Source organism: Archocentrus centrarchus, chromosome 16, assembly GCF_007364275.1.
Source record: "Archocentrus centrarchus isolate MPI-CPG fArcCen1 chromosome 16, fArcCen1, whole genome shotgun sequence".
Taxonomy (NCBI): Eukaryota; Metazoa; Chordata; class Actinopteri; order Cichliformes; family Cichlidae; genus Archocentrus; species Archocentrus centrarchus.
The window spans coordinates 21,241,120-21,267,796 of NC_044361.1; the positions used below are offsets into that span (position 1 = coordinate 21,241,120).

Genomic DNA, 26,677 nt, shown 5'->3' on the forward strand with positions numbered 1-26,677 from the left:
CGAGCGTCGGACACCTTCAAGCACAACAAAGCATGTGTCGCTCCTCAACATTGTGTCTCGTGTAAACGCGCGGAATATAGCGTTTTGTCCGTCTTTGCGCGCTTCGTTTCCTCCTTGATGCTGATCCTAGAGTAGGTAAGCCACGTTTAAGATTCGCATTCCTCGGGCGGTGGAGATGACTTGGTGTGTGTTTGTTTTGTTGCACATTCGGCGCCATTTTCGTACACAGATTGTTTAAATACCCTGGCACGTAGGTTTAATACAGCCGTAACTGTTTCCAAAAAAAAAAAAAAAAAAGAAAAAAGTTACAATTTAGAGCATATTAAACGATCATTCATAAACGCAGTTATTAACGAAATAATTTAGCTCGCGTATTATTTAGTTAAAAAAAAAAACAAACAGTGTTGCAGCATCTTTAAAAATTAACAGTAGTCCGGAGGCGGTGATGTGTTGTTGTTTTGTGTAAAATAAATAAATAAATAAAAATGAATGGACATGCAGGTTATGGCCCTGCTAAAAGAGGGCGCGTTTGGATGTTTCAGGAAAACTCTTTATAAAGACTCTATGCAGCCTTTATTATAGTCATTGTGAAATATTATTTTTAATCTGATAAATACCCATAAATGATAAAAAAAAATACAAGTAAAACATATTTTCTATTAAACTTAGTGTTTTTTTTTTGTTTTTTTTTGTCTAACAATGACTCCTCTTCACCTAAAGTATCGGCACTAGAGATGTTTAAAAGTGTTTTCTGTGATGCATGAGGATGGCTGTCATGTTTGAGTCTTCAAAATCATACGTGAAATGGGAATTACTGCTGATGATGCTATTGTAGCTGTCAGTCCTCTAAGGCGTGTTTCACAAATGTGCCTGTTAAGATTGTTTTATGTTGTTGCTCGTATCGTGCTGCTTCAGAGACGGCTCTGCTTTGGATTTCATTTTATGTCTGACACGACTTGCTCCTACCCCGTGAGGAGTATATTACGGGTTAAAAATATCCATCTTTGCCAGAAGGCTTCATGTGTGAGTGTTTATCTGTTCCTGTCTGTGCACATCAGAGCAACTCATCCAATAAGCCTCATCTCCATTGATGATACTGCTGAATATATATAGTCAGATAATCTTTTATGAAGCGCTGCAGATGTGACGTAGGAAGGATGAGGGAGAGTCAGGGGCTGAGCTAATGCAGCAGAACTGGCAAGTGCTTACATGAGCAGCGGAGGTAAACACAGAGGTTAAAAATAACAGATAAGACCTGGGTGCTCGGGGTCTCCTGCACTGCTGAATCAGCAGCGTTGTGGACATGAAGCTGCTGAAGTGATACCGAAGGATGTTTTTGGTCTTTCTGCGTGAGCGTGAGGTCATCCAGGTCCCAGAAGAGCCTGCTGATGTTAATCCTCTTTTGGGAGTTATGATGCATTCGAGCAGTTAGACTACTACTCTGTTGTATGAGCATTACTAAATAGGGAGCAGACTATACTGGACGTCCCTTAGAGTCATTTGCTCCTTTCTTGATCAGTTAGGAAAATGAATTTGAATATTAAACACCAAGTAAAAATGAATTTAACATAATCTTTTCACAAATAATTCAAATTATATATATATTTTTTCTCTTAAATATAGAAATATAGAATAATAACAAAGTACTGATTCTGAATCATATAATGTATCTGTATTTCTCGTCGAGAGAAGCCTTCTTTCATAATGTGCAGTAATGTACATAAATACTATTACTTCAATAGGCTGCAGCTGAGGTAATGTTGGAAATGGTTTCTAAATTGCTTTCAGGGTAGCCGCAGTAAATCAATCATGGTATTTCATTGTTTTCCCATGTCGGTTCATGTTACAGCACAGCACTCACAGACACCATCTGTGTGTATTGATCAGTGTGGCACTGGGTTTGGGATAGGTTTACGCAGATAGCCGGACTAAAATAAACCGTTGTAAGCCAATACCTTTTGTTTGAGGGTCCTTCACACAAGAGGTTGGGTCCAGAATCCATAATTGCTACAATTAACTTGTTGTAAGAGTCAGTCTACGTTTATCTCATGATCATTCTAAAAAAAGTATGTATGAGCAGTATAAATATTAAATATTATAAATCCCTGCCTGTGCGTTTGTATTCATGGTGTTGCTAGGCAGGCTTCTATGTTAACCGAACATGAATAGTTTGGCGGGGCACGTGTTAGCGTGTATGTTGTCATGTGTGCCTCTGTTTGCTTGGAGAGGTTAATAGGAGCCACCATGTGGCCGGGGGACTGATATCTTGGCCTTTAGTTCATTTCTGTTGATTTTCAGCCAGGTGGGCGGGGCTCCACATAAAACCATGAATCAGCACAGCGGCTCACCACTGTGCTTCTGCCAGCTTTTCTTTTTCTCGCGCACACACACACACGCACACATACACATACAGATGCATGCACGACAAGGAACACTGAGCTGGCGAGTCAGAGTGGAGGGAGACAGTGAGAGAGATACTGTAGGCAGGTAGATAGAGATAATCTCACTTGGTCACTTGGGGGCTGATTAACTCTAAACTCCTTCTAATTCCTTAAGCCTACTGTCAGTGCCCAGGAAACATGCTTTCGTTATGTTCTAGTATTCATACGTCGTTACAGTTATTTTGGAAAGCTCTCGTTTTAAGCCAGTGGCCAGTGCTGGTAACAAAGGGCCAGCGTACTCATTCAGATTAAATCCATTTTGAAAAATTGGGCTCTGAGAGGAATTGTGTGCGTGCGTGCCCACATGTATACACATGTGTTGTGAACAGGAAGATATGAGGTCGTCTGTAAAGACCAACTAATGAGTGCCTGCTTCTTGCGCACACGTTGCTATTTATATACTATACCTCCTCCTTCTCTGTCTCTGCAAGCTCTTCTTCATTCAGCCCTCTCCTTTCATTTCATTACACATGTACACAGCGGTGCTGCAGCATCACTGGCAAATAATATGAAGGTTTTAGTAGCGAGACATATTTGTAAAAATATATTTTTGGAGACTGAGAGTAATGAAGAATTAAGAGTTTTTTTTTTTTGATTAGGTAATTGAGTTTGCATCCATTCAAATAATCATTCTAATGAGACGAGTATATTAAAGCATATGTAATGTATTTTTCTCTAAGTCAAATTCACTGAATCATATCAACTCTTTTCAAAATTGAAATAATCTTGCGGGACCATCCAGTTGAATTAAACGTGAAATAAACTTTAAATCACCTCCTCTTTCGACTCCAGTCCTGAGTTCACACCTGATCCAGCAGCTCACTTGTGCTAGAGGGTGGCCTACTTCATCTATAATTTAACTCATTAGAGACATTAATTATGAGGTATCGAGGGCATTTTTTTTTCCTCAGGAGAGCAACATTTCATCCATTTAGATCCACATGTAAGAGGAAGAAATAGTCGTCACATCACTAGAAATTACTAGTCAATTGACAGATCCTGTGGTGTGGCTGTCGCTGTCTCAATTGGTCAGGATGCGGGTTGGGCCTGCTCAGCTGGCTGACAGCAGAGATGTTAGATAGGCAACACAAAATGGAGGAGGCAGCAGACACAAGCTCAGCTGGTCCATTAGGAGCATGTCTGCTTTCTGACAATCAGAATTGAGATGACAGAGCACTGAAAGACCCAAAGGAGACTGTGAGCATTGATGCATACCAGTGTATATGTGTGTGTATGTGCATATGTGTGCATGTGTGTGTGGTGACCTAGGGAATAGCCCTATGGGGGGTCTTGTGGGGGGAAGGGTAGGCAGGATTAGTTATAGTGTTCAGCACAGTTATTGGTCACTGGACACAAACAATGGGAGGGCTAAAGAGGATTTGGTCTTGTGTGTACCCCCTCCTCCTCTCCTGCTGTCCTGCAGTGCCACTGGGAAGTGCACGGTATAGAGTTCCAGGCTGCACCCAATGGGGCGGCCCTGTGCATCTGGAAGATTGGCCCGTCTGCCCGTCTAGCATTTCCCCTCCCCCGCTCAACCCAGTGCAGTGTGGGACTTGAACTACATATGGACGAGACAAAAACACAGCCACATTAGTCACCAGTCAGACAAGACCTAGTTTGGAGAGAGCTTGCATATCGGCATCCCTGAAATTAGGAATTGATTGTGATGTGAGTGATTGTAACTTGCTTAGGTGAGGCCTTTGTGTGATTGCATAATACCTGCAGTTTATTTTAGTCCCCTGTGGGATTTAAATCTGCTGGTTGGTTTCTAAATATACCAGATCTGTCCTCATGCTGCCACCCCAGTGGATCAAAGTTGTGTTCATTAAAAGGCCCACATACTGTCACTGCAAGTAATATCATTTGATCATAATAATATGGGCAGGTACGCTTGCGCTGTCACATATTGGCAGCCGTCTTCTCCAAGTGAGTGGGGTTGAAAAGGGCGAGAGGTGAAATGAGATGGGCACAAAAATCTAGATTTGCTAAATTAGTTGAAATCATGTGAGTAATCAAGTGGTTTATTTAGTCATTCCTAGCTGACATATATAAAAATAATACTATACAGAACAGAACAGTTTATCTGTGATAAATATTAATAATTTATTGGCTTATTTATCTCATTTTATAGTCTTTATTGTCATATCACTTTGTTTCAGTGTCTTGGATGACCCAAGCATGAGGGGCGTGTGTGAGTTGAAGAGCCAGGCATGCTTGCTGTGTAGACAGTGCTAATAGGCAAATCCGGAGCAGAATGCCTCCTTTGTGTCAGTGAGCTTTAATGAGCCTGTTGTGAGAACTCCATGCAGACAGAGAAACACTCTTCAACAAGGAGGGTTATTGTGTGATGAAATGATGTTTATCCATGTGTAAATACATATGTGTGTTTGAGTCACAGTGCAGTCTGTAGGTGGCAGTTGGCTCCATGTTTCCTGGAATAAGGCTGTTACAGCTTAAGAGTAGGCAGCTAGTAATGAGCAACAATGTAAATTACTGTAAAAAAATTTGCTTATTGTTAATTGCGTTTGATTAGAGAATGAGCCAGAGAGAAAATAAGGAGGAACGGGCAGAAATAATCCTATCTGCATCATAAAATAAAATATCTGATCCACTGGCAGTGCAAACTGATTGTAAGTGTAGATAAAGTTCAACAAACGTTGTGGCTAAAGTTGTGGATTAATTCCAGTTTTGTAGTTTATATAACTATAAAAGAGGTATTTAAAAAAGGCCTAAAATGTATTTTTTCTGAACTGTTGTTCCAGAACTGTCGTATGTCTAAATTAAGTTATAAGTTTTCTGCACCTAGTGCTCATGACCTTGTTTGTTCTTTTCTAAGCAGATCCATTCAGGACACGTCACACTCACTGTGACCTTTCTTCATCTCTGACTCCCTTCTGTTTCACCTTCACAGTGGTGACCATGACAACAGAGGCAACTGCTGTGACTGAAGCAGACACCGAGGGCAAGCAGAAGACCAGTGGTGCTGAGCCCGAGCCCGAACCCGAACCAGAGAACAAGCAGAAGACAGAGGCGGCAGCAGCATCTGAGCCAGAGGGGGAGCAGTCGAGCAAAAAGGCCCAGGAGCAGGGGACTGAGCCTGGGCCTTCCGATGCAGCGACCTCCCCTGAGGAGGATCAGCTAAAGCCTCGTACCAGGACTTCTGCCGGTAAAGGCCTTTCTCGTCTCTTCTCCTCTTTCCTCAAACGCCGCTCACAGTGCTCCGAGGAAGAGGTGTTTGAGGCAGAAAAAGCCAAAGACGAAAAGGCGGACAAAGAGGAAAAAGCAGATAAGAAAGAAGAGGAGAAGGTGGAAGAGGGAAAAAGTGAAGAGAAGGAGGCTAAAGCAGAGGAGGAAAAACCAGAGGTGAAAGAAGTGAAAAAGAAAGAAGACAAAGTAGAACCAAAGGAAGAGAAAAAGAAAGTGGAAGAAAAAGTAGAGAAGAAGGGCAGTAAAAAGAAAAAGAAGGATGCCAAGAAGAAAGTAGAAGAAAAGGATGAAGGAAAAGTGAAAAAGGAGGAGACAGCAAAGGAAGAGGAAAAGTTGACAGAAAAAGAGGAGCAAAAAAAGGAAGAACAAACACAGCAGACTGTAGAAAAGGAGGAGAAAAAACTGGAGAAAAAAGAAGAAGAAAAGAAGCAAACCGCTGAGGTCAAAGGCAAGGGGGCAGACGTTGGAAAGAAGGAGGAAGAAAAAGTTGACAAGAAGGTGGCAAAGAAAAAAGAAAAAGAGGAAAAGTTGAAGAAAAAAGAAGAGGAGAAAGCAAAAAGGAAAGCAGAGGAAGAAGAGAGGATAAAAAAGAGAGAAGAGGAAAAGGCAAAGAAGAAAGAAGAAGAAAAATCCAGAGAAGCTGAGAAAGCAAAGAAGAAAGAGGAGGAAAAAGCTAAAAAGAAGGAAGAGGGAAAACCAAAAGAGGAGCTAAAGAAAAAAGAAGAGGAGAAGGTGAAAGAAGAGGCAAAGAAGAAGGAGAAAGAAGGGGAAGAGGCAAAGCCAGAAGAAAAGCAGAAGAAGGAAGAGGAAAAAGAGAAGAAAAAAGAGAAGGGAAAGAGCAAAGGAAAGGAGGAGGAGGAGAAGGAAGTGAAAGAAGTGAAAGGGCCAAGTGAGGAGCAGGTGAAAGCACCGATTGCTGCTCCTGAGCCTGAGCTTAAAACTGAACCAGACATTGAACAGGCTGCTGATCAGCACTCAATAAGCAGCACAGAGGCGCAGGTGAGTGCAAATCCTAACAATCTTAGTAAGCGTAACTGTTCTTAAATCTTCCTTCAGACTTTGTTGCTAAGATTTAGATGAGAGCATCAATACCACCTTGTTTCCAAGCCCAGTTTTGTCTAATGGTCAAAAAAACGTCCACTTAAACAGACCTATGCTAATGCAGAGGATCGAATCCATGTGTTTCTGCTGATTAAAAAGACTGGTGTGCCATATCTGGGGCAAAAAGTTAAAGCAACTGATAAAAATACATATGATGCTTTATAACATTGAGTTCTCAACCCGGTCAAAATGCTGCTTGGTTCTCAAAAGGCACTCGTGGCTGAACTTGGGCTCAAAGCTTGCTCTGAAACAATGATGACCCGTGCTGTTTTTAACTAACGCTAGTATCAACAGCTGGATTTGTGCTGGAGTATTTGAGTACTGCCTTAGTAAAGTGCTCCTTCTAATGTCTCCCACATTCTGTGTGACATACTTAGGTAATTGTCTTGCTTTGACTATTTTAGCCAGCCCAAGAGGAACACAAGGAAGAGGCTGTGATAAAGGAGCCTGAAATAGAAGAAGTAGAAGAAGTGAAAAAGGAGGACACGGAGGAAAAAGTGGAAGAACCTGCAGAAAAGGAAGAGGCGATCAAAGGAGAGGAAACGGCAAAAGAGCAGGCAAAGAAAGAGAAGCCCGTCAAAGAAAAGACAGAAAAGAAGACTGAAGAGGCTAAAGGCTCCAAACGTCAGAAGACCATGCAGTGCAAAGTCAGCCTACTGGACGACACTCAGTTTGAGTGTGAACTTGATGTAAGTGACACCCCCCCCCCCAAAAAAACAAAAACAATGTTCTGTTGTTTTTATGTGATCCTGTGGATCCAGATAAACAGAGGAACTCAAGGATCTCTTGCCCTGTTTCCGCATCTTCCTTTCTCATTTAGAAACATGCCAAAGGCCAAGAACTTTTTACAAGGGTGTGTGACCACATCAACCTGCTGGAGAAAGATTACTTTGGCCTTGCTCATTGGGAAACCCCAGCCAGCAAGGTAAGATGGTTTTTACCCTTCTGTAGTTTTAATTATTAGGAGCATAACTGGATAATATAAATTACATTGACAAAAAATGTGAGCATTTTTCTTTCTTTCTTTTTTTTTTTTTTTTTCCACAAATTTTTTTCAGACATGGTTGGAACCCACCAAAGAGATCCGGAAACAGGTGTCAGGTGCTGTTTATGAGTTTACATTCAACGTGAAGTTCTACCCCCCTGATCCGGCACAGTTTATTGAAGACCTGACCAGGTGAGTGCGCATCAAGTTAAAGGACTGGATCGAGATGAGGCTAAAGGAAGCTTTTTGCATTGTGTGTAGACAGCTTTCTTTAGGTTTGGACAGAGCCAGGCTAGTTGTTTAAACCCAGCTTCCATTTTTAGTGCTAAGCTAAGTTAACCGCCCATTACTCTACTGAAATGAGAGTGGTCTCAATTAACTCTCAAGAAAATTGAAAAAAAAATCTTTTGTAGATTAACTTCTGTTTTCCTTTCACATCTTCTCCAGGTACTTTCTATGTCTCCAGCTGAGGAAGGACATTATGCGTGGTGTTCTTCCCTGTTCCTTTGTCACACTGTCCCTGCTGGGCTCCTACACAGCCCAGTCAGAGCTCGGAGAGTATGACCCTGAGCTCCATGGAACAGACTACGTTAAAGATTTGAACCTGGCCCCTGGACAGAGCAAAGAGCTGGAGGAAAAAGTGATGGATCTGCACCGCACATACAGGTCATTAAGGAGTGTGATTGAAATAAATAGTGATGGCGTTGTCCACACAGCGCTGTTTTTACTGTGCTCATTTAAGTCCAAGTACATACATTTTAACCAGCGTTAATTTATTTTCAAAACCTCTTGAAGATTATTTGGCTTTAAAATGAGCTTGACAATGAAACGTGTCTTTGAATTGAACCTTTTCATGTGTGTTTTCAGGTCAATGAGTCCAGCCCAGGCCGACAGGCTGTTTCTGGAAAATGCTAAGAAACTTGCCATGTACGGAGTTGACCTGCACCAAGCCAAGGTATGGTTTTTTTTTGTTTTGTTTTGTTTTGTTTTTCTGAATTATTTTACCTGTTTGGATGGATGCTCTTCCTGGTTAATGTGTGGTCCAGATTTTTTATCATGGAAATATGCCACAGTGGAAGTATGCATTTTCCCATTCATTTTTTTTCGTAAATCTCTTTAAATTTTGTTACATTATCATCTTTGTATCAAATCAGTAGCATCCAGATTTAGTTATAAAATCGATGTCAGCCCCCTTTTTGGAAAAAAAGGGAGAGATTAAAAACGTTTTAAACTCCATGACCTCAACTATGTTCTTATTTTGTGAGAAAGTCTGCCCCCCAGTGACTGTTTATTGTAAGTCTAAGCTGGTGGTGTTTTGTGATGGGTGTAAATGTTCCATCCTGTTTTTTTTTTTTTTTGCACGCAGGATCTGGATGGTGTTGACATTATGTTGGGTGTTTGCTCCAGTGGCCTGATGGTTTACAAGGACAAGCTGAGGATCAACCGTTTTCCTTGGCCCAAAGTGCTCAAGATCTCTTATAAACGGAGCAGCTTTTTTATCAAAATCAGACCATCAGAGGTAAATCAGTTAATGGAGTTTGGATGTTTGTCTTATATTGATTTTCATGTTGTTTTACTCCATTCACACCCATATAAGAGAAATTCAGGTTTTTCAATATCATTCAATTATAATTTTTTTTAACATAAAAAACTGCGTTTCAGAGTGGTTTATTTAACGAGCATCATTCCAGTTATCAACATGAAATCATTAAGTCTGACTTTTCTTTCTGATCTTTTAGCAAGAGCAGTATGAAAGCACCATTGGTTTCAAACTGCCCAACTACAAAGCCTCAAAGAAGCTGTGGAAAGTTTGTGTTGAACATCATACCTTCTTCAGGTAACAGTTTGATTCTTAGTGACACTTTGATGCCTGGCAGCAGAATTCATTCTTAGGTCCTCCCTGTCCTCTAGTTAATTGGCTAACTTCTCACTCCACCTTAAGCCCTATATTTGGCTCTATGGCAGTTTAACCACAGAGGGGAAGCTGAATACCCTTAAAGCTTTTGTGTGCTTAATAAGATAAATCTCAACATGTTGCTAACCTTGATACATAACAGTAACAATGCAGGATTTATAATTCCTAGCGTTCATGAAATGGTCAAATTGATTAAATAGTGTGTGAGTAAAAATTTAATTATTGTATCTCTTGCTCAGGGTTTCAACAGTGGAGCCTCCCTCTTCACGTCGCTTCCTTGTCTTGGGCTCTAAGTTCAGGTACAGCGGTCGTACTCAGGCCCAGACCCGCGAGGCGAGCTCCATGATTGACCGCCCAGCACCTCGCTTCACCCGATCTGCAAGCAAGAGGCTGTCTCGTAACCTAGACGGAGGTATGTTTGAGTGTGTGAACTCTTGTTGAAGTCATTGCTTCGTCACATGTGCATCCTGCAATCAACCGCGGGTTCAATAAGCTGCCCTCTAAATTGTTTTGCTCTAGCAGCTGGAGATGAGACTCTCCAGTTGATGCATCTACTTTCAGAATCAGCCAGGACTGAGGCTGATGACTGGTCAGAGTTGATGGTTTCTGACAGACCCCAGCCTTCTCCCGAATTCACAGGTACTGGGAAGTATCTGAAATGATGCCTTTTGGCATACTTCCTACTCGCAGGCTGCTTCATAGGATCTTTTTGCATCCATTCTGGTTTGTTTGCTTTCATACCAGCGAAACTGTTGCTGTTCAGCACAGTTAGCTTATCTGGAAAGTGGGAAGTGTCGCATACCCTGTACTTTCCCTGGTGTGACTTCAGAGTAGAGTAAATTTCCCAACAAACTTAACTCTGAACAGACATTTCTAGTCTTAAGGCTCTTGTTCTGCTTTTTTTTTTTCCTTTCTTTTTTTGCATTTCATGAGTTTGCACTTAAAGTGTGTTGCACAACCGCTTTCATTTGCTCACAGCGTGTAACTTCATGTTTAACCTCTTAACTGACTGACCTCCCTCATAACTGCTCCAGTGGTCATCATTAAAACAGGTTACATGTGGAACCTGTTTCTGTTCTGAAGTATAAGAAGCATCTTTCATTCATTTTTATACTAACTTTGCCTTACTGGACTCACAAAAGCTTGACATCTTGTTTGCTTGAAGCGCTGTGAAGCATTCACAGTGGTCGTCATCTCAGCAGCAAAACCTTTACGTAACTGGCATCACTTCATCATGTCTTCACAGCCGGAAGGGAATTTGAACAGAATTTCTCTCAGTCCTGGAAGGAGGGGAATACTTTTCACACAGAGGCTGGGGCTACTGGTTCTCAAACCATTACCCAGACGGTCACTCAGACCTGGCAGGAGCTGGAAACTGATGATCAGCAGCAGAGGAGAGAGGAACGAGAATGGTCTAGTCTTCTGGATCGTCAAACTTCTTTTCCAGTTGTCCCACCCTTTGATTTTGATAAACAGCCAGGTATCTACATTTAAAATGCATATTATATAGTGTCAAATATCATGAATCTACATTAAGGCCAGTACGCACTTTTATGCATGCTGCTACCATACTGTATGCAGACTGCACCATCCAATAAGAAACCAGGCATGTGGCTCCATGTGGCCCTTTGTTTTCAGTTGTTCGAGGTTTGCTGGTGTTTGATCACTTGTTACAAAAACGTTGCACATTGTTTTCTGATATCAGCTGAAATTAGAGCTCTGCTGCAATCAACTGTGATGTAGCAAGATGATTGGTTCCTGAACTTTGACTCTTCAGCTTGTCTTCCCCTGAGCATTTTGAAAAACCTAAAAAACAAAACAAAAAAAAAACTTTCTTTGTTGGGTTTGTGCAAAAACCTGCAATTTTTTTTGTTTTTGGAAAACAGTTAGTAAAGAAATAGCCTGCTGCACAAATCCAATTTTACTACACTTACATAGTTTATTGTATCACTTTTCCAGTCTCCCCCATAACCCAGTTCCAGCTTCAGGAAGAGGAGCAGGGCAAAAGTGTGGAAGAACAGCAACTAACCACTGAGGAGGCCATCAGGGGGATGCGGGAAACAGTGATGTTGGTAGAGGCAGCTACAGAGGCGTATGTTTTAGAAGGAAGACTGAGGGAAGTGAGGGACTTGGAGGAAAGGCTGCAAGAAATGGATCAAATGGCAGAGAGAATTCAGGATGTAGTTGAGGAAGAGCTGGGGAAGGAAGTGGTAGAAAAATTAAAAAAAGAAGAGAGAAATTTGGAGCAGAAACAGCTAATCCAGACCAAAGGTGTAACAAAAAAGGTGGTGAGGAAATCTGTGAGTAGAATAGATACAGAAGCGGGTGAAGTGGATGAATTGGAAGAACAGATAAAACAGGTGTTTTTAAAAGACTTGCTGCCTGAAGAGGAAAGTGAAAGAGAAGTGGAGGAGGATGTAGTAGAAAGGTTAAGAGAAGAAGAGAGCGATTTGGAGCAGAAACTGTTGATCCAAGCCAAAGGTATAACGAAAATGGTGGTGAGGAAATCAGTGAGTAGAATAAATACAGAAGAGGGTGGAATGGATGAATTGGAAGAACAGTTAGAACAGCAGGAGAGTGAAAAAGAGCTGACGGATGAGAGCCTGTTAGATGATAGCTTTAGAGAGAAACTGCGCCAAATAGAAAAGGAGTGGCAAGATGAGGTGGAGGAGAGGTTTGCCTCTCCAGATGTTGCTGTAGAAGGATACAAGATAGTTGAGCGTAGGACTAAGAAGGTAGTGACTATTGTACAAGAGGGGGGACAGCAGCAGGAAAATATGGAAGAAGTGCAGGTACTGTCTGGTGTGATGTCAAAGGAGACGTTAGAAAAACAGGAAATACAGCGTAAAGTGGAAGTTATAGAGGAGAGGTCACAGAGAGAGGTTACAGAGAGGTCAGAGGGTCAGTCTCAGGTGGAAGATGGTGATGATTGGTTCATACTTTTAGACCATCCTCCATACAAACCACCAGGTACAGTATGTTATTGCGCAGTCAGCGTTAGATGTTTACTAATCTCTAATATTCTAATATCACTGAATGACATAAAGAGAGCGATAATGTGCCAAAATACTAACGTTATATTAACCAACTAGGTTTTTGTTTTGCTCTTGTCTTTGAATTTGACTTCTACAGTGAGGTGTATGATAGACTGGACTTTGGATTAACATACTGGCTTTTTTTAAAGTGAGATTAACCTCCCATCCACTGCCCAGTGTTTCTTATTTCGGTACTTGTTTTCTGCCGTGTTCAAATAGTCTGTCTTTACTCTCGCAAATAGTTGCTGCTGTGGAACAAGCTCGAGTGGATAAGGATGATTATTTCAATCCTACGAATGAAATAAAAACACTTGAGAAAACAGAGCTTTACCTAGAGGAGAGGAAAGTACGAGAAGAGGAAGTATGGCGTACGGCAGTGATCCCGCAACCACAGAGCAACACTGAACGGGTTGATGACTGGTTTGTGTTGCTGGATGTTATTCCCAGAGAAACGCTTTATGTGCCACCAGGTACTGCTGAAATCCGTTCCCTTTTTTTAAAAACTTTGGCTCCATGTGCTTTATTTTATCCGTGCTTGCTTATGAAAGAATTGCATGTTAGTGTTGGTGATAAAAGACGCCTCTCCTGACTCTATTTACCAGTTACTTTGATGGGCAGAACTGACATGGAAGAGAGTAAAGAAATAGTAACTGAAGAGAGAGAGGTAATAGAAGAGGCCTCGAGATACCTACAAGAAATCCAACAGCCAGTGACAGAAAGACGTGATGACTGGTTTGTGTTGCTGGATGTTACTCCAAGAAAAACGCTTTATGTACCACCAGGTACTGCTTAAATCCTCAGTGTCTTTTTTTTTTCAAACTTTGGCTCCATTGTGCTTTATTTTATCCGTGCTTGCTCATGAAAGAATTGCATGTTAGTGTTGGTGATAAAAGACACCTCTCCTGACTCTATTTACCAGTTACTTTGATGGGAGAAACTGACATGGAAGAGAGTAAAGAAATAATAACTGACGAGAGAGGGGTAATAGAAGAGGCATCGAAGTATCTACACGAAATCCAACAGCCAGTGACAGAAAGAGTCGATGACTGGTTTGTGTTACTGGATGTTCCTCCAAGAGAAACATCATCACCACCAGGTATTCACAAAAATCCCCGGTGTTGGCTCACAGCTTTTTAGCAGAATCAGTTATTCAAAGCATTGCAGATGCTCTTATTGGTTAAAGTCCCCACTGTCCATAGAGTCTGAGTGGTTTTTCTTTTTACCTCTTCTTTTTGGTCGCCTTCGCAGAGCATTTTGCAGCACCCTCAGAAGAACGTGTCTCTCTGATTGAAGGTACAGCTGTTGAGCAGAAAGAAAGAAGAGTTGACCTTTTAGTAGAAGATGCAAAACAAATGCTGACAGAAAAGCAAGTAGTAGCACAGACTGTAAGAGAGAGAGATGACTGGTTTTTGCTGCTGGATGTTCCTGTTAGAGAACCATCGTTTGTACCACCAGGTACAGCACATTTTCCCTCATGCTCCTGTTGTTTCTTCATTCACTTTTGCCTCAAGTGTCTTACAGTGCGCCTTCATTCTCTTTATTAGTAGTTTCCATGGCTGAGTATGTTGAGGCTTATCCCAAGGAGAGCATTTCTGCTTTGACTGAAGCAGAGGCAGTCGATTTCAGGCGGGAGCTTGTAGTTGAGGATGCTGAGATGGAGAAAAAGGAAGCAAAGCCTCCCAAGCAAGTTATTCCAGAGCCGACTTCCTATGTGCCTCTAGGTACCTGGAGCTTGCAAATGTCCTTTCATCACCATAACAAAAGATTATCTTGTATTTGACAGTAGCCGGAGTTGAAGTCTAAATTTTGTTTTGCAATTTCTGTGTTGCTGCAAACTCAAATCTATCCAGATGTTCCAACTGAAGTGAAAAGTACAGAGCAGAAACTGCTTCAGATTGACCAGATTAGACCACAGCCTTCCCAGCCGCTGCCACAGAGGGAGGATGACTGGTTTGTTTTGTTTGGTACTGCGCGTGAAAGTGCAGTCATAAAACCAGCAGGTATACAGTAAATTCAGAGTTCACTCTCAAATATTAGATTCTGAGACCTTTAACTTGCTTTTAGGATGTAACCAGCATCACTCAGCTTCTTTGATTCTGTCTGTGCCGTTTACTCCAGCTGAGATTGTTCCAGATATGAAGACGACCTTTGGGGTTGAGGTGACTGAAACATGGAAGAAGACAGTAATTGGTGTGGATGACAGGCAAGACAGGACAAGTCTGTCTGAAATTAGAGCGAGCCAAATGGCATCATTCTCAGAGAGAGAAGATGATTGGTTTGTCCTGTTTGAAAAGCCTGTGCTCGTACCACCAGGTACATTTCATTGCCAAATGGTCAGGGTACACCATGCTTAAAAAAATTTGCATCATTATTTATGTTTATGCTTCTGTGTTTGTTGCTGCGGTTGAACCTATTGGTGATGCAGTGGCAGCCCGTGAACCAAGAGTGAAGATCATGGAAGATGTGAGACCACCTGTGGCGATGGTAGAGATTGAACCAAGAGAAGCAAGAAAAGTGGCTGATGACTGGTTTGTGCTGCTAGATGTAGCAGGAAAAGTCCCAGGTATTCTGCTGTTTGTACAGCTGTGTGGCTTTGCTAGGAGTTGGAATCAGACTGAATAACATGGCATCTAGATATTTAATCTTGTACTAGGAGCACAGTATAAACTCATACAGAAACACTAAACCAGCCTAATTATACCAGGGCTGTATGGTGGTACAGTTTGTTGGAGGAAAATCGTGATTTAAGATTTTTAGGTATAGCCAAAGCATATGCATTGATGTCAGCCTGTTTTTTTATGCTTAAGTTGAGGAAATAGCTTACCCTCCTGCAGATCTCATTTTAGTTTTTCTTCTTCACTCTGTGTTAGCGGCTGTGGATGAACGTATTCACGTGTATCCTGAAGTAAGGCCTGCTAAAGAGTTTACAGTCATAGAGGAAAGAGTGCAACAGAGAATGACCGTAGTGGAGAGAATGTGGCAGCAGGAGCAGCAGCAGGATGTGGTGCAGCCACATCCAGCAGTGAGAGAGGTGGAAGATGATTGGTTCATTCTTCTGGATATGCCACCTAAGAAATCAGGTAGAATCCCAAGGAACTTTGTCCACCAACACATACAAACATTTCTTGCTATGGTGAGTAATACCTGGTTGTGTGTTTGTATTAGTCGCTGTCCTAGAGCACGAGCGGCTCCCAGCACAGGTTACAGTTCCAGCGGCTGTGGCCACGACAAAGATTGTCGTTTCTGAGACGAGGCCGCAGTTTGAGAAACGGCTCCTGGAAGAAAGACAACAAATCTCACGTACACGTGTCAGTGATAATTGGTTTGTTCTACTAGATGGTGATCTCAAAGAGTCAGGTATTTTTTTAACTTGTGTTTTTTTTTTTTTTTTTGCCGGATAAACAAACTCACACATGGTCATGCCTTGTTCGCTTCATAAAACCACTCATTCCTAACAGTTGCAGCCTCTGCACGGGACACACTGGCTTATTGTGTGTCCACAGGGGCAATCCGCATTTGTCATTATTCAAGGACCTTTGACTTTGCTTTGCAGATTGACAAAATAATGCTTTCTTAATGTCAGCATTTCACTGGCTCGACCTCATTTAGCTTCATGCCTTTTTGCAGCCTAACACCGTCTGCTTTTGCATCCCGAGCCTTGGACTATAACAAGAACCGCTTTTACTTTCATTCCACTTTGTGGACATCTGCTTCTGGCCCACAGCACGTCCTTACGTGTGCTTGTCTTTTTAAATGAGAGTACAGGAAACAAATGAGGTACAGTATACCCTTGCAGCATTGCATTTATCTATTGAGGCTAAGTATGCTATACCTGTTATGATTGGATTTTTATGCTATAGCTGTTTCCGTGTGCATTTTATTCATGTCCAGTGTGCATAATACTCTGCACCCACACTCTGCTTGGTGCTAAAACACATATACTTTTATTCACTTCCATTTTGTCTGCATTTTTGTCTAGCTGCAAGCACGCAGAGGGGCACACGTCCAGTCAGTGCTCCGGTCTTCTCCCAAACTGCTCTGATGGAGGCAGGAATTCCCATGGCCCCTATTGACCAGCCCCAAACCTCCACTCCAATTAAAACCAGCCGCCAGGAGGAACGAAAGCTCCAGGTCACCGTAGAAGCTGTGGAGCCTTCAAAAATCGAAGCCGGGGCTGATGTCAAGGTATTCAATCATCGTTTTACATGTTGGCAATATCATTTGCAGGGAAGTCCAGCAAAAAAAGAAAGTTAAACAAATGTTGTGCCCTCATAGTAACTCACTAGTATAATTAGTCTGATAAATCTAAGAAAAAATTACTTTTTGTAAATGCTTGACTTTTGCTAAAATAGTTATCAGAGCTTGCTCTCTGTATCTGAGTGTGAACTGTGTCTCTCTTGCTGCTGTAGCCAGCAGTGTGGAGGGACCAGAGAGAAGTAGACTCATCACTGATATCCACCATGAATGGGGACATCCAGGTTAGTGTTAGAAACATGTCACAAGATGTGCTTTCACCATGGTTGAGATGTGAGTGTTAAAGCCGACATTCAGGAGATGCTAACACGTGTTCCTCTCTCCTCCCCGGGGTAGCACGAGTCTGAGACGACGAGCACGGAGGTGGTGCGAATGCGAAAGGTCAGATTTCCTAGCGCTGTACATGTTACCGTAGCCATTTCTCCACCTCCATTTTGATGATACAGAGCTTCTCATCCAAGAGACTAATTTTCACCCTCTTCTCATGTTGTGCTTCTATACAACTAGGTCGTAAATGAAACCTACATCAGGTTCGATGCACATGAAATGTATTTTTTAAGAGGTAGAAAATGTAACAGTGGATAGACTGCAAACAGTTTCAGAGACTCAGAGTACTTTTACACTTACTGGCTGTTTTAAAAAGTTGAAAGAATTACATCATTTCTTCTCATTGCTTGCTGTTCTTAACACTGGAATGCACACATGCATGATTATTTATTAAATGCACCAAAAGAGGCATGGTAATTGGTGTTTTATCACATTTTTGTCACTCCATCATTCTTTTCCTTTTCTCATTACAAGAATAGAAATCTTAAGTCAGTCCTCTGGAGCCTTATGTTCTTTGCTTTGTTAGTGTAGTGCAGTTTTGTCCTGTATGGTCACATACCCCAAAAACAACTTTGCATGCACTCCTTACAGCTCTTATTTTCTCTGTTGTCTTAACACTGTAGTGAATCCCATAGTGTGCATGTTTGAGGTGTAGCCATTTGATGCCAGCATATAGGGGAAACTGAAACAAACCCACCCTTTATTTGTTCTTTTCATTTTTCACAGAAAAGAACTAAGAAAATTGAGGGTGACTCAATATATATCAGACATAGCCAATTAATGTTGGAGGTTTGTATCCCTTCTGGAGACGGCGGTCTCCAGCTGTATTTTCTTGCTCTTTAGCACACCAGCTGCTGTTTAATATCACGCTTGCATGTGGCATGATTCACACTTTTTCGCATCGGCGTTAATGACCGGCTGTAGATTACATGAAAAATGTGTGTTTGTATGTGGCAACCAACTCTGATCTGGTTGATTCAGGAGAGTGCTGTTGAACTTGCAAAAAAAAAAAAAAAAGTATAGTGTAGGTGATGCACTAAAGTCTAAGAACAGTCGAACTATTTTTCTTTTTAATGGCAAGGTTCAATCCAACTCAGGTCTTATTTATTTTAGATCATCAGTATTCTCCTGTTCCTGCTTTTGATCTGTCTTTCATCTCATTTTCCAACTTGCTAGCAATGCATTTAATTTTTTTCAGCAATTATGCAAATGATTCTTTTGCCTGTGGAAATGAACATAAAAAAAAAAAGAAAACAACCCTTTGCTGTGTTGTATATGGAAGAAATGGCATTTGGAGAAACACTTACCATTAAGTTGCTCTTTAGCACCACACCGGCTCATGATTTACAGTTCAGTATTTTGCAGTATGTTCTGTGAGATCATCATGTCTTGCGGTTGTCTATAAAGATCAACTTGGTGCTAAATGTTGCCAAATCAGCACTTCTATTGTTGTTCATTTGTCTTAAATGAACAGGATTTCATTTCGACTGAGCCTTCATCTTCAACAGCTTTTACAGTGTCTGCTGTCACCACCTCTTTGATTTGCAGCCTCTTTTCTTAACGTTTCACTGCAAGCCTAATGCCGTGACATTAGATGCTTAATGTTATGCTGTACAGTTTATACCTTCTACCCACCCAGCTCCAAATGGCTCGAAATATTAATCAACTTGATAAACCGTGGCTCCAGCTCTGCTCTCATGAATCAGCTGCCAGGCTTAATTTGCATTTTGAAAAGAGTCACTGATGATTTTTAAAGAAAGCACAATTTAATGGGCCCTCCTAATTTATGTTCACTTAGAATCACATTAACCCTGCTTCTGCTTATTTAATCATCAAAAAGCCAACCAAAATTGCACAAGAAGAGCAAAAAAAACAAAAAACTGACTTTTTTTTGTGTTAATCTTTCCCTCTCTTCCAATACGTCCTCTCCCTTCCCCTCCAACCTCCATGTACTTTTTGTCCTTGTATTGTTTTCTTTCTCCGTCTGGCACACTGCCCCGTGCCCTCTTTCCTGTGTCCTTCCTCCCCCAACCGCAATGTCTTTCCCATCTCGGCTTCCCTCTGTATAGGAGTTCGATAAGCCTCAGGAGGACCTGCTCAGGCATCATGCCAGCATCAGTGAGCTGAAGAGAAACTTCATGGAGGCGGTCCCAGAGCCCAGGCTGAGTGAATGGGACAAGCGCCTGTCCACACACTCTCCTTTCCGCACCCTGGGAATCAACGGTCAACCTCTGCCCAGCGCAGACGGGGTAAGTCTGGGACAAAACCAGTTCTTTTAGTTCATTTAGTCTCAGTTCAAGAGTTTGAGAAAAAATATTAATAACAACATTTTAATTGAACTAATTAAGATGATCTGAAATCACTAGGTGTGCCAGTTCTGTCTTATTCCTTGTGTTTGAGTAGTATTTAAAAACAAATTATTTTGTGAAATTTCAGTGTTGACTGTGATGAATATATATTCATAGAGGAGTCATTCAGGCTCTTCCAGCTAGCGACAGTTTTGGCAGTTTGTGTATGCATGTATTTGAGGTGATGGCATGTGGTATGCAACACATGAATGTGTATGAAGAATGCAGCTGGACTTGTTGAATTGTACATTTGCTCTTTCACATAAAAGACTGATGTGTATGAGGCATCTTTGGGACAGGTTTTCCACTTTCTGAGATCTCACTTGGTCTGAATCTGACCTGCATTGGATGCCTCTGAACCCCCGACATGTTTGTATTGCATGACTGACAGACCTGACTTTTAAAGATTTGCTGCATGACTTAAAGGCGACCACCTTCGAGAGGTTTTGCACGTGCTGACGCTAAGCAGTATTTACCCTTTCCCCTTTTCGCTGCCTCCCCCTTCATATCTGAGCTTACTTTCTTCTTTTAATGCCTTCATTTTTCCTTTGCTTACTTTCTTTTATGCCGCTTCCACCTTTTTATTTTGCTGCTGCTTTCTCCGAACATTCGTTGGTTTTCGATGAAGAGACGAAGCCTCATTCACAGTTGTATCAGCAATTATTACGCAACTCTGCGAGAATGCTGAAAAATTATTTACCAAACGACTGATTTAACATTATTATTACTGACATGAGTAGATACTTTTCAATTTGAATTACAGTATTTAGTATGATGGAAGCTTTTCAATGAGGTGGAAACTCAGTTCCAATCTAGTTGCACTCAGTATCCATTCAAGTTTTCATAGAAACACGTACAGTTAGGTCCATAATTTGTTGGAGAAAGATGATTTTTATAGTTTCAAAGTGGATATTAAATCAAACAATCAACATATGATTAAAGTGCACATTTTCATCTTTAAGGGATTTTACAAAAGTATAACATTAACTGTTTAGGAATTACAGCCATTCTTATGCACAGTCCTCCATTTTCAGTCTCAAAATTATTGGAAAATTGATTGACAAGCATTTCCATGGCCTGGTGAAGACTGTTCCCTTGTTATTTCATGGAGAAGACATAATATCAGAAGTTACTTCAAAGTGTTGAATTTATATTTTCTAGCTTTTCACTGTAAGTTTAGATGTGAGGCAGTGAGTGAGGCCATCATCAGGCTGAAAAACCAAAATAAACCTATCAGAGAGATAACAAACCCAATCAAATCGACAATCTCGACTACTCAAGAACAGAAAGGCCAGGTTAGAATTTGCCAGAAAACATCTAAAAGATGAACAGTTCTGAAAAAAAAAAAATCTTTGGACAGGTGAAACAGATGAAGTTGTAAAATCAACTGCGATGGTGTACAGACGCAAAACCATAAACATTGTGTCTTTGTCCAGCAAATTCTGGAGCTAACTACGGCCCGCTTACAGTGAGCAGTTTGGAAATAAAACACAACATTTGTACAAAGTGTATGAGTCAACAAAACATATGACTGCTTCATTGTTTACCTGGAGTCATATTATTTGAATCAATTTTCCAAGGCACTTTGTCATTTTGTTTACCCAGTGTAAATGTGTATTGGCAAAATTTACACTCTAGCTGATGAGATGGTTCAGCTCATAGTATGTACGAGATGTATCCTGTTTTAAATAAGCTACTGCAAGTGTGGATGATTTTTCTGTCTTTTCACACAAAAAAAAAAAAAAAAGTTTGTTGTCATAGAAACATATAAAATGCATGTTAAAATGCATGTAATGTTTCCATGCTCTGAAACCAAAAATGACCAAAATCTGGTTTCTTATAATAAAGGCTTGAAAATGTTATCTTTTTATCAGTTGTTGCACAAATTTGGCTTTGACAAATTCAGCTCATTATATTTTAAAATTCCTCCCTCTCATCTCTCTTTCCTCCTCCTCCTCCTCCTGCTCCTCCTCCTCCTTCCCGTCAGTTTGTCATCCGCCTTCCGCGCGGCCCCCTGCTAGACTTCTACTCCAAACGCAGCTGAGGGCTCGTCTCAACCCTGCGGAAGCCCCACACAGGTGTGAATGTGACCCATGGAGACCGCACCCTGCCCATCTACCCATCAACCTCTAGCTTTCTCTTCTTCTCTTCTCCTTCCTTTTGCTTCCTCTGCAACATCGCTCCAGCATTCTTCATCTCTCATCCTCTGCTACACTTGAGAAGCTGCCCTTTTTTTCAGGCTTCCAGTTGAACTGTTAAGACTTTGATTCCTTGGTTCCTACTGCGGCACAGTTCTGCTGGTTTCTCCAACCAGAAACAGACCTCTCTCCTTCTCCAAAGACTGATCAGGACTGGAAATGATAACTCACACTGCTGTTTGCATTTTCTGTCACGTCTTTTGGACTTTTACAAATACAACTTCTGACTTTTATCTGGAGGTTTTTAATGTCTGACCGTATCACTTTGAGCCTGCTTTTATACACATGATGAGGTACATTTATATTATCAGTAGTCTTTCGGTAGTGTCTTTAAATAAGCTGACCACTGTGACTTTTCCCCTGAGCACACGTGCACCAGAAAATAGCAGTCTTGTTAATGGCGAATTTATCAGAACCCTTTCACATGATAGTATTTCTTGAGGCAGCTTAATTGTTATTCTTAATAACTTGTCTGTCCTTCACCAGTATTTGGAAAGGGAGTATGTAGCAGCTGCAAGAGATTCCTTGTTGCATGACTTTTTGACAATCAACATTGACCAAAGAATAAAAGCCATTCCATATAAAGATCATATGGTTCTTATTTCCATTTACAGAGGTGAATTATTTCATATAAAAGTCAGTTTCTTTTAACTTTTCATATTGTGATTTCTTCCTCTTCAATTTTAAACAGAAGAATTTAATCATGACATACATTATATTTATTGATGAAAGGTATGCCATAAATTTGTTACCATTCATATAAATTGGTCAACTGCTATGCATGCATCATGTAGATGCGTACATATGAGTGTGTCCTTTTGTAAATGTGTGGTACATTGCCTGTAGTGTTGTCAAGCTGTGGCATTACAACAGTGCTGATTTTGTTATATAAGTGCCATTAGATAACCACAGTATCTGCAGTACCTCATAAAACTAATACTTTGTGTTCTCTAATCCACTCTATGTACATATTTTTAGCTTGCATGCAAACATTTTTATAATTTCAGCTGGAAATACTTCACATAGTGATTATTTTATGTCTCTTGTAGAGTGTGTGCATTAGTCCCCTATGCAATGGTTCAGTCACAGAGACTGCACACGAGGAAACCAGCAGTAGTTTGGGCTTTTCAGGCGTACCCATTCCCACTGTGAGCAACAAGAGTGAACCTGAGCGTGTCGAAGTCCATAAAACCCCTGTTGAGAAAGAGTCACGTGATCATGAGGTTGTAGCATCTGAGACGAACTTGGTGCCAATCGTAGAGGTGGAAATGGCACAGCTGCCTCCTTCCTTTGATTCCTCCTGTAAAGCTTTAGATGTGATCCTGGAAGAAGGAGGATCGTGTCCCGGACTGTCAGAGGACTCTGGGAGGATAGTTGGATCTTCCCCAGCTTCCTATTTCTGGAGTGATGGTCCACAGGTCATACGCTGTTTCCAGGTAGCCTCCTGACTCCCCTCAGGGTGATGCTGATTAATTCTCTGCTTGGCCTCTGGCTGTCACACTCCTTTGCAGCACCGTTACAGGTTCACAAGTCTCAGTTTGTAAAGGTGGTATTCAGTTTGGTGTGAAAGGGCTTTTCATTGTCATATGGAACTCAAGGTGCTGCAGAGGTGCTGCACAGTGGTGTGCTAAGGTTTTAACCATGGTGGTGGGTTATCTCCTCTGCTACAACAAGCTTACTTTTGATTATCTCTCCAGTCCACCTGTGCCGTGCATTCACTGTTTTTTTCTGGAATGATTGGTGGTGGGAAGTGAAGTTACACGTTGATTCTTTTGCTTCAAATATAATAAATTTGGTTAAAAATCAAATTTAAAAAGGCTAATGTATGGTGTGAAATAAAATGTTTGCTGTGGTGCAAAGTGCCTGGTTAAACAGCCACTCATGGGGCTGTGCTCCATTTCACAGCCCCCTCTGGTGCAGACGCAGACTGTCACCATCACAGCTGTCTCCAGCCCCTTACCCAGTGGCATCTCCACCACAGAAGTCCCTGTCGTCCCAACTAAGACCTTCACCTATGAGTCGTCAAAGGTAGGGGCCCCAGCAGCTGCTCAGCCCAGATCTGTCTCAGCTATAGGCAGTCAGGTTTGCTTGGTGAAGGTGCCTTTGGAAGCTCACAGTAAGCAGGTCTGGGAGGACCAGGCCAGGGGCTCCATGTTGAGAATGAACCAGCCTTGCGCCTTCCTTGATGGAAGCTCGGGGTCACATAACTTAGAAATGATTATTCACTGGACCCTTTTTTTGTCTTCTTTCCTTCAGGTGACAGTTGATGGGACAGATGAGGACAAAGATTGCTCAACAGGGTCCAGTTCGCAGACCATTACCTCAGAGATCACCAGTGGTACCTCAGTCACTACTACTACCACTCACATCTCAAAGGTCAGCACTGCAAATCAAGCTCTTGCCTTTTCTGTTTTATTTGATTTTACATGCCCCTCAAATACTGTGCAGGTGGTAAGAAGTGGATCTTCAGAGACTCGTGTGGAGAAGAGAATCGTCATAACTGCAGACTCTGACATTGACCAAGATAAGGTACAAAAAACTTGACTTCTAAGCATAAAACAGTATTTGTTCTCGCCATACTTTTAGATACTACTTTTAAATTTGTCTGTTAAATACAAAGCTACAAAAAAATAATACTATCTTGTTTGATCTGTATGTAAAATGTAAATGTACAGAATGTCATAAATTTTCTTAGATGGGAGCAGTGAGCTCAAGGCTAGCAGCTTTTACTAATTGCAGTTGTTCCAAGTTGAGCTTGTTTGCTGCTAGCTGGAGTTTTATATTTAACATAAAGCTGTGAGAGCAGTCTCAAACCTCCCAGTTTAACTGGCTAAAAATCTAACTGTTTCACTTAATGAAATGGACAACTTTGTCTTTATCCATTGAAATCATATAAGTAAACATGTCTGTCCTGCAGGAGAAGCATGGCGGAGCATCAGCATTGTAACTGAACCACAATCCTCCTTGTTCCTTTGGCTCAACGCCTCCGACATCCCCAGCACTTGCCACGCTGTATTTGCGCACACATATCTTAAAAAAACAAAACAGGACAACCCCCGCCCCTTCAGTATAACTCTGCAGCTAAAATGATTGATAACAGCGTAGATTAATTCTTAGTAGTATCTGTGTTCAGTTTTTCTTTCCAGGTGAGCTGTTCGTTGTAGGTAGTGCTGCACAGTCCTCGGATCAGATCAAATGCTTGTGTCATCCTGGTGTTGTAAAAACCTAGCGAGTACACTTTTATTGGCTAAATCCCACCATTTGCAGTTGTGTGATCTCAAGTTCCATTTGCTTTTATATGCTTTCATTCTCCTAGTGGTTTTTACATTGATTTTCTACAAATTTACTGTTTCCAGTGTAGTTTAGATGACATCATCAGCATTTATTCCCATGGTGCTGCTAGGGGAACGTTAAGACCACATTCAAGGGAACTCTTTTTTTTGTTGTTGTTGTTTCTTTGTCTATTTAATTCAGGTGAGACACTTTTTTTTTTTTAATGAAATGACATACCTCACATTATTATGTGAACAAAGATATTTTCTGCTCAGATTTGGACAGTTTGTTTGGCTTTGTTCACTGCTCAGGTACAAAAAAAAAAAAAAAGATTAAAACTTAAATCTTTTCTTCCCCAACCAGCCAAGAACCAGTAGCCTACATATTCTTGTAAAGTTTGAATAAAAAAATTGATCTATTTTGAAATATTTCTCTATTTTATAGAAGTAATGCTTTTTATAGTATTTGTACAAATGTGAGGTTTTTAAGTTATTCATATCTGCTCATGAAATTGTAGGTTACCATTGTGCTGTTTACTGAATTTTGAGGTCTCTCTTTAAGACTCGTCTTGCCTGACACCCTGAATCATTCTTATTCGTTTCCTCTTGTAGTCCACCAAGTTTCTCTCTACTTTTCACAACTCACAGATGACAGCAGAGCGCTGCTCAGCTCTGTTTTGTTCAGTCATAGAATTCATACTTGCTTTGAACATATTTGGTTGATATGAAGATTTTAACAGGTTTTTTTGGTCTGTTTATCTCAGGTTTTGATATTCTAAGACTACAGACCTCTGTATGATTGTATGAAGAATGTCCATGTATTTATTATCCACCTCTATTGTAAATGTACATGTATGTTCAGTCAAGTGAGGTCAATAAATAGAAAGGCTTGTCTGTCACAATAGCCACGCACGTAAGAGATGAAGGCAGCTGCCTGATAATTGTGGCTTTTCCTCTCACAGGAACATAAGTTGTCTTTTTTCTACATGTTCTACTATACAGTAATTTATTTGTAAAGTAGGAACTGTTTCATGTGATTTGATGTATTGTGATGTTTCAACACAAGCTGGTTTCCAGGCTTTCACAATGTTGAACTCTGCATTCATTATCAACCAAGTTTGTAAAGCTTTGTTTTTTTTTAACCACATAGTCTGAGTAGGATGCTCTCACTTGCTGTTTTCCTGTACTTTTCCATAGAGAAGAAAATCTAAGACTCTCTTTAGATAGCACGTTTGGAAGCATTTTTTTTTTAACTTTAAAAACAAAAACAACCAACCATTGTTATTATAGCTAAAAATCAACCACATCTGCAATTTTTCCTCAATTAAAAAATAGTTTCACATTAAGAAAAAATAGCTGTTAGACAATGGAAAATAATGTTGCTTTGTGACTTATCCCTGTCTTTTTATGGAAATAAAATAAAATATGCATTATTTTGCATTTTCTTGGGCTGTTAATGAATGAAGCACACCACAATGAAAATGAGCTCTTGGTAAGAAATATTTAATTCGTGTGACTAGTTTTGTAGCAGATGTTCAACACTGAACTCCTTAAAAAAAAAAAAAAAAAAAAAAAAGGTCACATCTGTCTAGAT

General features: G+C 40.9%; 2 protein-coding genes across 14 annotated transcripts; both read left to right on the top strand.

Moving 5' to 3' along the window:
* LOC115794033 (translation initiation factor IF-2-like) lies at positions 1–7,187 on the top strand. Its single transcript, XM_030749264.1, has 3 exons — positions 1–131; positions 5,353–5,980; positions 7,154–7,187. Coding segments are annotated over exons 1-3 (663 nt in total). The 5' UTR covers positions 1–130.
* Positions 6,428–26,516, top strand: LOC115794198 (titin-like). Of its 13 annotated transcripts, XM_030749564.1 has the most exons (32): positions 6,428–6,647; positions 7,154–7,438; positions 7,570–7,674; positions 7,808–7,926; positions 8,182–8,400; positions 8,602–8,689; positions 9,101–9,253; positions 9,474–9,571; positions 9,889–10,061; positions 10,169–10,288; positions 10,896–11,129; positions 11,609–12,619; positions 12,927–13,154; positions 13,287–13,466; positions 13,604–13,780; positions 13,933–14,139; positions 14,229–14,405; positions 14,535–14,684; positions 14,803–14,997; positions 15,110–15,247; positions 15,555–15,764; positions 15,850–16,041; positions 16,664–16,869; positions 17,094–17,162; positions 17,275–17,319; positions 17,992–18,054; positions 19,335–19,514; positions 22,861–23,247; positions 23,717–23,839; positions 24,068–24,187; positions 24,260–24,340; positions 24,729–26,516. In XM_030749564.1, the coding sequence occupies exons 2-32, from the start codon at positions 7,385–7,387 to the stop codon at positions 24,756–24,758; spliced, it is 5,532 nt and encodes a 1,843-aa protein (XP_030605424.1). In that variant the 5' UTR covers positions 6,428–6,647; positions 7,154–7,384; the 3' UTR covers positions 24,759–26,516. The 13 variants fall into 13 exon arrangements, with proteins under 13 accessions (XP_030605424.1, XP_030605432.1, XP_030605419.1 ...); XM_030749572.1 differs by lacking the exon at positions 22,861–23,247; XM_030749559.1 differs by lacking the exon at positions 6,428–6,647 and having other exon boundaries at positions 7,234–7,438; positions 14,232–14,405.
* The last annotated feature ends 161 nt before the right edge of the window (positions 26,517–26,677 follow it).